This window comes from Mandrillus leucophaeus, unplaced genomic scaffold (genome assembly GCF_000951045.1).
Source record: "Mandrillus leucophaeus isolate KB7577 unplaced genomic scaffold, Mleu.le_1.0 Scaffold121, whole genome shotgun sequence".
NCBI lineage: Eukaryota > Metazoa > Chordata > Mammalia > Primates > Cercopithecidae > Mandrillus > Mandrillus leucophaeus.
The window spans coordinates 6,622,881-6,634,881 of NW_012100432.1; the positions used below are offsets into that span (position 1 = coordinate 6,622,881).

General features: G+C 43.7%; 1 protein-coding gene across 3 annotated transcripts in view; it reads right to left on the reverse strand.

Moving 5' to 3' along the window:
* The window catches only part of RUVBL1 (RuvB-like AAA ATPase 1), a 42,651-nt gene extending 32,889 nt beyond the window's left edge, over positions 1-9,762 (reverse strand). For all 3 annotated transcript variants that reach the window (XM_011971297.1, XM_011971296.1, XM_011971295.1), the window contains exons 1-2: positions 9,466-9,762; positions 5,245-5,331 (exon numbers count right to left, since the gene is read on the reverse strand). In XM_011971297.1, coding sequence (XP_011826687.1) covers positions 5,245-5,331; positions 9,466-9,606 — 228 coding nt within the window. In that variant the 5' untranslated portion in view covers positions 9,607-9,762. The remainder of the gene's footprint in view (positions 1-5,244; positions 5,332-9,465) is intronic.
* Positions 9,763-12,001: the final 2,239 nt, after the last annotated feature.

Genomic DNA, 12,001 nt, shown 5'->3' on the forward strand with positions numbered 1-12,001 from the left:
AAGCTTGTTACTGAAGAACAAAGTGAAACTCTGAGACAGTGTCTTAAAATTAACAGTCAAGATTCCTCTCAGATTTTGTTTTCCATGCCCTGTTGTTGATAGTTTTGAGGCAGTAAGCTCTGGTGGAGAATCAGTATATAGCATAGTATAAAATGCACTAGCCAGGAACAGAAAGATTTAGTGCTGGTTCTGCCACTAATTTTCAGTGTGACCTTGGGCAGTCGGCAAATCTCAGATGCCCGATTTCCTCATCTGTCAAATGAAAGTACTAAAGTGCCATGCTAGATCACAAGTGGCAAACTCGTTGCTCACAGCCTGGAACTGTTTGGCCTGCAGTCGCACGGTGACCTTCAGCAAGGCCAAGCACCAGGGGCTCATGGCAGCCGCGCCACAGCGCACCCAGCCACTTTCCTCATCCCTGCTGCCTGCCTCATTAGGCATCCGCACTTGTGAGCCCAAGGCTGACACCTTAAAAACTGGTATTCTTCTAAGAGCAAAGGAAAAAAATCTCTGGAATGTGAAAGGGCACAATGAGAGGAGCAGCACTCTAACAGGAGACTCCCTGTGGGACCACAGGCTGGACAGGACCACCATCTAACTAAACTCCACCCCCTTCCCAGTCACTCCTCTTTCTCTTCCTTGTATCCCTGCCAGCCCCAATTCCCTACCCTCGGTTTTCAACTTCAAAGACAGTGGCCACATCCAATTAAATGGCACTCTCCCTCCCTTTACCTAATACAGAAGAGATAAACATACTTCCATTAAAATATGATAAATACTTGGTTTAAAAAAAAAGCTTCACATGTGTCTCATTTCCTCCATTTAAAGGCTTCCAGAGGGAAAGTATATGACATGGCTACTATTCCTACACCTACTACAGAGTGCTGCGCAGACCTCATCGAATCTCCCCAACTAGCCTATGACCTTGATCATCTAGTCTGTACTTTATAGATTAAGAAACAAAACTCAAAAATTACCAACACACCCGAGGTCAAACCACCAGCAGCAGCACTAGGATGCAAACCCCAGTCTCCAAAGCCATTATTTTTTTGTACTCACCCCATGTGAGTGACAAGTGGCACCAAAAAAAGAGGTTTCCAAAAGAAGGTTGAAGAAATCTCTATTTTTCAATCTCATCTGAATATCTCCTTTTTCTAAAACCCAAACCCATTATTAACAGTGTGAGGTCCTCAAGAGTGGAAATGCATATGAACCATGCATTTGCATCTCTAAAATAAGCAGTATTCCTGCCTGTCACCCAGTTAAGTTGGCTAAACTTTGGGACCCTGCAGCAAACCATTAAGCAGAAGTCACCAAATTCCTTCATACACATTGGAAGGGAGTGGACAAACTTATAAGGTAATACCACACCGAGCACTTCTCATATTCCCTGAGAGGAAAACGATACAATATTACCAAAACAAATGAAGGACATATGCTTCTAGCAATATGGCACACTGGGTCTACTGAAAACCTCTCCTCTTACAAAACACGTGTGTCTCGTTTCCTCCATTTAAAGGCTTCCAGAGAGAAAGTATATGACATGGCTACTATTCCTACACCTACTACAGAGTGCTGCACAGACCTGTTCATAGAATCGAATAAATAATAACATTCAGAGCAGTAAACCACTTGCCTTGAAAGTTCGGAGACTGTGGATACAGGAAAGCTCAGCAAGATACAGCACTTAGATAGAAACCCCTGAATAAAACCAGGACCGGGTGCGGTGGCTCACACCTGCAACCCCAGCACTTTGGGAGACCGAGGCAAGTGGATTGCTTGAGCCCAGGAGTTCAACACCAGCCTGGGCAACATGGCGATACCCTATCTCTACAAAAATAACAAAAATTAGCCAAGGCATGGTGGTGTGCACCTGTAGTCCCAGCTACTCAGGAGGCTGAGGTGGGAGGATCACCCCAACCCAAGAGGTAAAGACTGCAGTGAGCCGAGATCACTGCACTCCAGGCTGGGTAACAGACCACGGCACTCCAGCCTGGGCAACAGACCACTGCACTCCAGCCTGGGTGACAAAGTGAAACTGTCTCAAAAAACAAACAAACAAACAAACAAACAAACGAAACCTTACAATTAAAAAAACAAACATAAAAAGAGGACTCTTGAAGGGCCACACATAAGTAGAAAAGGTGGGCCATAACAAAATACACCTGGGGGCCAGGCACGATGGCTCATGCCTGTAATCCCAGCACTTTGGGAGGCCTAGGCAGGTGGATCACCTAAGGTCAGGAGTTCGAGACCAGCCTGACCAACATGATGAAACCCCATCTCTACTAAAAATACAAAAATTAGCCAGGCACCTGTAATCCCAGCTACTCAGGAGGCTGAGGCAGGAGAATCGTTTGAACTCGGGAAGCAGAGGTTGCAGTGAGCCAAGATCACGCCACTGTACTCCAGCCTGGGCAAGAGAGCGAGACTTCATCTCAAAAAAAAAAAAAAAAAAAGAAGGAAAGAAAGAAAAGACATTATAACAATTCATGCAGTGTGTAACCTTTGATTGCATTTTGATATTCTGGTGTTTTTCAAAAAGCCGAAAACTGAAACAACTTGGAAAGATGTTTTCTAATTTCTATCATCTATATTTTCTTTTCATTAAAACAATTTAACTTCGTTGTCTTTGAAAGCACATTTGTTAACTGCTCATGGAATCATACGATGAGCTGCCAGACTCCTTCATCTTTGTGATTTCTCTACCGCAGTTGATATGGTTACCTACTCCTTTCTTTAAAGGTTCTCCTGCCTTGGTTCCTGAGACACTATTCTCTGCCTGGCTCTGTTCCTCATTTTTTAAAAATTAATTAATTTAATTTTTAATTGACAAAAATTGGGGGAATATAATAGCATTAGCAAGGTGGGTCTGATGATGGCATCCTGGTTATGTAGGAAGACATCCTTACAACTTACTTTCAAGTGGTTCAGAAATAAACTAGAGAAAAAGCCAATGTCACAAAATATTTATAACTGGCTATCTAGTTACAGGGTATAAAGGGGCTCATCACACTATTCTTTCAACTTTTTTGTAGGTTCCAAACTTTTCAAAATGAAAAGGAAAAAAATACTCAACAGACTGGATTAATCAGTCACTTAATCACAGCTTAAGAGACAATTAGACCGAAACAAAGATCTAAAAGAAAATACCCATAATTTGGCAGAGTCAAAAAGGTAACAAATATGAGAGGCCAAAAGACAAAGAGGCCAAAACAAGAAGCTCTAGTCCAGGGTTTCTCAGCTTGGGTCTATGATGTTTGTGGCCAGATAATTCCTTATTATGGAAACTGCTCTGTGCACTGTAAGATGTTTAGTAGCATCCCTGGCCTCCACCCACTAGATGACAGTAGCACCCCCAACCAAGTTGTGAGAACCAAAAATGTCTGCAGACATTGTCAAAGGCCCCTGGAAAGGCAAAATTGCCCCAGGTTGAAAACCACTGCAATCTTAACCTCATCTCACTGGAGTTCCAGAAGGAGACAACAACGAGAATGAGGAAAGGCAATGGCTGAAGAGATTAACGCTGACATTTTTTTTTTTTTTAAGACGGAGTCTTGCTCTATCACCCAGACTAGAGTGCAATGGCGTGATCTTGGCTCCTTGCAACCTCCGCCTCCTGGGTTCAAGCGATTCTCCTAAGGCTGACAATTTTCCAGAATTGAGCAGAGACATATTACTCAGATTCAGGAAGCATAATTAGCATTAAGCAGGATAAACAAAAATTAATCCACTCTGACATATCATAGTGAAACATCAAAACCAAAAACATCTCAAAAACATGCAGAAAGAAGAGTCAAAACCCTCAAAATTAGACTTCTCAAAAACAACAGAAGCCAAAGGAGCAAATAACATTGAGAGAGAAGTACTGTGAAATAGCACAGAAGAAAATATCTGTCAACTGAATTATACAGCCAACATAACTCTTTTTCAAAACAAGGGTAACATAATGAACGCAAACCTGAGAGACTTTCCACCAACAAACTTCTAGAAGGAATTTCTAAATTATTTACTTTAGGAAGAAGAAAAATGGAGGGAAAGAGAAGGTCTAAGATGTAAGGAATTGCAAGCAAATAAATGGTAAATGCGCTGGACAAGCTAATGTTGCCTGGAGAGAGGTAACTGAAGCTCACATCTGTATGGCGCTTTACAGTTTAAAAAAACTGTTCACAATTTGCTTTTATATAGGAAGAGAAAAAACTGTTCACAAATACAACACTTCTTCCCCTTGTAAGACACCAAGATACATGATCAATAATCATTTCAAAATTATAATGCAAGTCATTATCTTACAACCGATCATTTTAATAACTGCTTGAAATAGGTAGAGTATGCTTTTGCTCAGAAAAGTTAAGGGACCTGCCTCAGGTCTCACAGCGAGTCAATATCAGAGCTGGAATTTAAAGCCCATCTCTTTTCACACACAACCCCAAGCTCCCACTTGCTCACATTAAGCGGCCCTTTTGAAGAATAAGCAAGCTCAGATTGGGAACTCTGGTGAATTTCAAGTATCTGGCCAGTCCCCTCACAAATCCCAAGAAGTCACACGGTGTCCTCTGCCTGAAAGGCCCTTATCTTCCCTGTAAAGCCAAATCCTCTCCTAGCTCTGAAGGGAAAATGTCAAGTCTCAACCCTTCCAGCTGTACCAGCCCGCAGTGCTGCCTCCTGCTCAAATTCCAGCTGCATTTAATATTAGTCAATACCTCAAAGCTGAGCACTCATACTGAGTCCTCTTGTGCTGTCATGATTTCCTTTCTTTCTGCCCTGGAGAGACTGTAAGCCCCTTGAAGATAAAAATCATGTCTCTAATTCTCGTTTTTCTTTTTTTCATCTCTCACACAGCCACAATAGCAATGGGTAAAGCTAGCATTTGGAAGAACGCTTGTTGACTCATTTTTTTGTCCCCTCAAATAAGATGTCACTCAGAAAATCTTTATGAAGCCCTAGGCCAACAGAAATGTATTTCCACAGCAAAGGAGACTTGAAAGAGATAAAGGACAAATTCTAGAGACAATGAGACCCCTTCAAGGACTTCATTCTCTCTTCTCTGGAGGTAGGCCAGGATAATTTGAATTTCAGAAGCAGGGATTTTAGATACACAATTGTATTATTGCACATTAGTTTTAAAAACATACATATAACCCATTTAGCTAAACAAAGACTAGTTAAGACATGAATTCAATTTGGCTTAGACACTAGGATCATTCTCTTGGGTAGGTTTAAAAAATGAGAGAAAATGAGTACCTTGCCAGTTCCAGGAGGTCCTGCCAACAAGACAGCTCTTCCAGCCATTTTCTTGCTTTTGATTAATTCTACTATGACGCCACATGCCTACACGCCACAGTGGAAAGAATAAATCAGTATTAAAATATTTCACAGGGGGAAAAAACTCAGTCCCTGGCCTATACAATTCACACACTCATCCAACTAACACTGAGTGCCGGTGCACTGCAGACACCATTCTAGGTGCCCAGGGTAACGGAGGCAAAGCAGAAAAGCCTTGTACTTGTGGAGCTCATGTTTTAGGGAGGGAGACAAACATACAAACATTGCACACGTGATCTTCATTACCACTGTGAAGAAAAAGGGATGATGAGAGAGAATCAGTGGCTAGAAAGTGATCCTGAAATGTCTTTCTGATGACATTTAATTTGATATGTGAACCTCTGGGAGAAGCAGGAGTCAGTGTTACAGGCAAAGAAAACAGCAAATTCAGAAAATCCAAAGCAGAAATGAGCTTGGCGTATCCAAGGGATAGAAAGGTTGCAGTGACCAAAGTATGGTGAAAAAGACCACGAAGATGAGGTTGAAGAGGTAGGCAGCAGCCAGAACGCAGAACAGGAACGTATAGTCTGTGGTAGAGTTTGGATTTTACTCTACATAAATAATAGGAAGCCACTGAAAAGGTCTTGAAGACTACATGTCATGTTATAATTTGTTTTTAAAACATGGTGCTGGCTACTGTATGAAGAATGCACACTATGAGTACAAGTAGAACACTGATTTTTGGCCCAGGGTACAGGGATAGACGCCAGGGGCCCAAATACCTCTTGAATTTGGGAACAAAACTGTGTTTATATTCATATACATTTTTTTCCAGGGAAAGGATCCATAGATTTCATCAAATTCCCAAAGTAACCTACTAAGCGGTAAGAATCAATGACATAGAGTACTAGCTGGTCATCAGTGAACACTGTAAATACTGATTGTGAAGTTAAGCCTATGGCACTATTAGATCCATTGAATATGTTTTGAATCCTCAGGATTAAATTACTTTATCATCTGTTAATATATTTTAAATACATTATAAATCTCTGAATTTTATTAACCATTTGCAGTACACGTGTGTATATATACATACACATATTCCATAAATGGGCTATGGACCATCATATATTTTAGAATATTTGACTATAAGGGGGGAACACTGAGAAAGTTACACTAGCTGAGCATCTATATCTCAAGACTGCATAATATAAGGTTTGCTACACTGATTTAATAACTGAATATGTGACTATCTAAAAGGTGCTCTTCTCTCTGGGCACTGACCACACTGCCAGAGTCTTGTGAATACATCTTATCTCTTCTACCTCTATTCCTCATGGACAGTGAAGTACCTTGGTCTCACACTTATGGCAGCCCCTCAAAAAATATGTCAGGACTACAGGTGCCTGCCACCACGCCCAGCTAATTTCTTGTATTTTTAGTAGAGATGAGGTTTCACCGTGTTAGCCAGGATGGTCTCAATCTCCCGACCTTGTGATCTGTCTGCTACTGGGGAGGTTGAGGCAGGAGAATGGCGTGAACCCGGGAGGTGGAGCTTGCAGTGAGCCAAGATGGCGCCACTGCACTCCAGCCTGGGCGACAGAGTAAAGCTCCCTCTCAAAAAAAAAAAAAAGAAAAGTAAGGAATATGCGTGGGTATGCTATATCCATCCCATTTCCACTTCAGTTACCAAAGCACACTGCCCTTAATAGAACCTAGAAGATATTCTTCAGATGCTACTTTCTCAGATGGAGTCTCACTGTCACCCAGGCTGCAGTGCAATGGCACAATCTCAGCTCACTGCAGCCTCCGCCTCCCAGGATCAAGTGAGTCTCCTGCCTCAGCCTCACGAGTAGCTCAGACTACAGGCACATGCCACCACACCTGGCTAATTTTTGTATTTTTAGTAGAGACAGGATTTTGTTATGATGGCCAGGCTGGTCTCGAACTCCTGACCTCAGGTGATCCACTTGCCTTGGCCTCCCGAAGTGCTGGGATTACAGGTGTGAGCCACTGCGCCCAGCCCAGATGCTATATTTCTAAACAGATAAAAAGCCTAGCCAGGCGCGGTGGCTCATGCCTGTAATCCCAGCACTTTTGGAGGCCGAGGCGGGTGGATCACCTGAGGTCAGGAGTTCAAGACCAGCCTGGTCAACATGGTGAAACCCTGTCTCTACTAAATATACAAAAATTAGCCGAGCATGGTGGTGGGCGCCTGTAATCATGGCTACTTACAAGGCTGAAGCAGGAGAATCACTTGAACCTGGGAGGCAGAGGTGGCAGTGAGCCGAGATCGCACCATTGCACTCCAGCCTGGGCAACAAGAGCGAAACTTCATCTCAAACAAAAACAAAAACAAAAACAAAAAAACCTACTATGATCTTTCCATACAACCTTGTCATATAATCCTCAGCACTGAAGCTCTTTGGGAAACTCAAGGTAGAAGAGACTTTACAAACCTTGGATATGTGCTTTTATTTACAGACCAGGACCTCTTCCATCTATTCTCCCTCAGTTTCCACTCCAACTTCTCTCAGGTGAGATAAGCTTGAATTCTAACATTTAAAAAGAATTGGAAGGGTCTTTAAATGATCACCTAGTCTAACTCTCATTTTTCAGGAGGTTACTGATGTGACCAGAATCACACAAGAACCTGGTAGCTGAGGTGGGTCTTAAGCATACAGCATCAGTTAAGAGCATGGACTCTGGGATTAAATACATAGACTTGTGTTAAAATACTCTCCCACTTACCAGATGAGTAACCTTGGACCTACTTACTTGACCTCTATGAACCAGAATTTCCTCACTTGAACAGAGTTCATACTAGTCAATGGCACACATGTTAAAGGGTGTAGGGGTGAAGTGTAGTGATGCCTGCAATTCACCTTGAAATGTAAAAGTGGATTGGGAGAGGGACACATGGAAAGATATATGATAAAGTAGCATAGTAAAATGTTAATCATAGAATTTAGGTACACAGGTACTTACTATACAAGTCTTTCAACTTTTTTTGTATGTCTGAAAACTGTCATACTAACGCAGGGAAGGGACAACTAATTCGTTGGATATGACAAGGCAATGGACACACAGCTACTTAGCACAGTGCTTGGCACATGGAAAGCACTCAACCAATGTTAGCTACTGGCAGTAATAGCTGCTTAGTAAGACAGGGTCAAATACTTCCTTTTTGGAAAGATGATGCTCAAAATGGAAACCCGAGGTTTTTCTTTCGAGCCCTTTCTATTTAGAAAAATCAGGCTAAGAGGCAGTAGCTTAACTTTGTATTAAGTGAAGATTTTTGTACAAGCTAAGGCTCTGCAAAGGCCAAGGGGCATGGCTGTGACCTCAGACAACAGCAGGCAGAGAGAGTGGCTATGTCATCATAGAGCACTGATTTGGGAGTCAGAAATACATGTGAGCGCAAATCCCCGCTTTACCATTACTAAAACGAGTGTCAAGTATATAGGTGAAGTGCCCTCTCCCCAACTCAATATTTTCACCTGCCAAAAAACAATAATGTATGTGAAAGTACTTGGCATCACTAGCACTCAGAAAAAGGAGATTTAATTGGAATGGTCAAAAAGGATGCTTGGAGGGATAAATAAGCCAGATTGCTCTTCTCCCTAATTCCCACTTCTCTCCCTCAGCTCCCGGGTCCTGGGAACCAAAATGAGCTTTTAAAGTTCAGTCAATTCCCTACTTTAAACCGTCCCACGGCCTGCCAGTGCGTTCACAATAAAATCCAATTTCCTTACCGTGGCCGACAAAGTTCTGCAGTAACTAACCCCACCAAGATAATTATTTTTGTTTATTGATGTACACGTTTATCGTCTCTCACTACACTAAAATGTAACCTCCTATCTTATCTCCCGCTGTATCCCGGGAAATAAGTGTCGCGAATAAAGCTCAGCACGGATTAAGGGGACGGGGTTGTGTGGGTTTCCATTAGTACTTGTTCATGAGTTGAAGCAAACCGTCAACTGCCCCCAGTGGGTCGTCACTAGTTTTCCTGGGGTGGCCCCTCACCCAGCTCCAGGGCGGCGCCCCTCCCCGAGCCCCTGGCATATTTTCACTTCCCTGAGGCAACTATGGCGGGAGACCCCTGGCGCGCGCATCCCGCCCCGAGCCACCGACTTCAGCAGCTCTCTCGCCGCAGCAGCCCTGCTTGGAGCCCCCAACTCCCTGGTCCGCTAGCCACACCTCTCGCGCGTTCTCCTGGCCCACGAGCCCTGAGGCCGCCTGCTTGGCCAAGCCGCTCTCGTCCAGCCCCAGCCCTTTCACGTGGCTGTGGGAAGCGATGCGCTGCGTTTTCGTGGTGCTCTTCACCTCCTCAATCTTCATTTTGCGGACGCCGGGAGCTAAAACCAGCGTGGAAAACCAGCAGATAGGACAGTGCGCCCAGCGCCCGAGTTACCATGCGGCCGTTACTAGGGCAATTTGCAAAGGCCCGCCTAGGTTGGCCTTCCATTGGTGGAAGCGGGAACGCCTCCGCTCTCCATAGGCTCACGGCTGCGCCCATCGCGGCTGCTGCTGGAGCTCCAGTCACTCACTTCCGGCTGTGTCTCCGGGTTGGCTTCCCCCGCAGCCGGCGCTTCCTGCCCAGGCTGGGGTCGGTAGCACAGTGGAACCACGCCCCGGATTTGATTTCGGGCTGGGGCGTTGCACGAGGTAGTGGCCCCCGGGTACCACTCCTAATCCTTCCGTCCTATCCATTATCACGTTCGAACGTCATACTCTTACGCAGCTCTAGTTATTATTTCCGTTTTGGAAATAGAAGAACTGAGGTTCAGAGCTTAAACTGAGATTGGTTACTAACCAATGTTTTCTGACTCCCAGACCTTTGCATCTCGTCTGGAAAGGCCCAGCGCAACCCACCACTCCTTCCGTGGAATTGTCTTCCCCTGCTTCTAATCTCCATCCTCCGCCGAGAGATAAGGTTCCTGCTAAGTTCAGTTCAGTTGACTGTAAATAACATTTTGCAGTTTTCAAAACTCTACAGCCCTGTAAGATAGTGTAATTACGAATGCAGCTACAGACAAGCAGAAAGAGGCCCATCCGCCCAAGAAAGCACCACAAAGAATCAGAACTAGAAATCTTCAGGCTTCAAAACCTATATAATAATGCTCATACTGTCCCATTATTTCAGCTGAGACAATCAGCCAGCAAATTGTCCCTTCAGGTTTCATAATGATATTTGCACAACCTGCACCACAGTTGTACTTGCCATCCATCCATCCATCCATTTAACAAACACGAGCCAGACACCACAATGCACTGGGGATACAGGGATAAAAGTCTTGATGAGCTTACTCCTTGCTTAGAAAACTTGTAACATGAGATGTGGTGAGACAGGTACACCCAGGTGGCAAGAAGACCAGAGCAGAAGCCCCAGGAATAGCCTGGAGAGCCAGGGAAAGCACCATGAAGGTGATGTTGCCTTGGCTGAATTCTGACAAATGGGAGAGATTTCCTCAGAAGCAAATGGTATGACACCATTTTTACAGAAGAAGATACTAACATCCAGAGGAAGGGAAGGACTTGCCCAGAGTGCAGGAGAGTTTATATTAGAATTGAGACAGACCTGAAATCACACTTCCTTGTACATCTTGATTCTAAGTTTTGAATCTAGGTTTCTATATTTTTTTTCTTTTCTTTTGAATCTAGGCTTCTAGTGATTTGCATAATTACTGGGTCAATGTTTGTCTCTCCCAGTAAACTGCAGGCCTTTTGAGGGTGTAGACCACATTTGATTGTTTACCATTTTAACCTAAGTGCCTGGCACACAGCCTAAAACACAGCTCACAATTAAGGCTTCTCATGAATTCAATGAATGTTCTAGACCACACACAAACACATACACTTGAATTTATCAGTTTTGCTGCATGTATTTTATACCGTGGCTTTTGTAGGTCTTGGTAATGATTTCCATCAGAGAATGGAATCTTCTGGCATTTTCAGGGCCCAAAAGAACAGAGGCTCAGGCGGCCTTGGAAGGCTGAGGTTGTTACTAGTGGCATGTGGTTCATCAGCACTAGAGACAGCACCTCACAAAGTTGCTTAGCCCCTCATTGACTTGTTCCTGGTCATTACTCTTAGATAAGAAGCAATTCCTTTTTCTGTATGGAGAAGGAAAATTTTCCACCAACTAGTAGTCAAAGTGAAGCATTCTATGGGACTGACTTCTTTGTGTATTGTCCAATTAGGGAAAAAAACATTTTTTACACTTATTATTTTGGCCCTAATCTTTGTATCTTTTGGCACAAAGAGAAGGATTTCCTTCTAGCCCAAAAAGAGGAAGGGAGAATGAGGATTTTAGAGCACAGAGGAATATCCCCTGGATTACTTGGTCTAGTGGTTTTCAAACCACATTCCCAGCAGTTGTGGAATCTTTCTGTGGCCAGTACAGGTGGGGAAAGGGAATACTAAGAGTGTAGGATACCAGCTCCATGCCCCCACTTCCACCAGAGTTGTTCCTTCTTTTTTTTTTTTTTTTTTTAGTGCTAAAGAACAGTTAAAAAATCACTGATGGGCCAGGTGTAGTGGTCCACGTCTATAATCCCAGCACTTTGGGAGGCTGAGGCAGGTGGATCACCTGAGGTCAGGAGTTCGAAACCAGCCCGGCCAACATGGCAAAACCCCATCTCTACTAAAAATACAAAAATTACCTGGGCGTGGTAGCAGAAACCTGTAACCCCAGCTACTCAGGAGGCTGAGACACGAGAATCACTTGAACCCG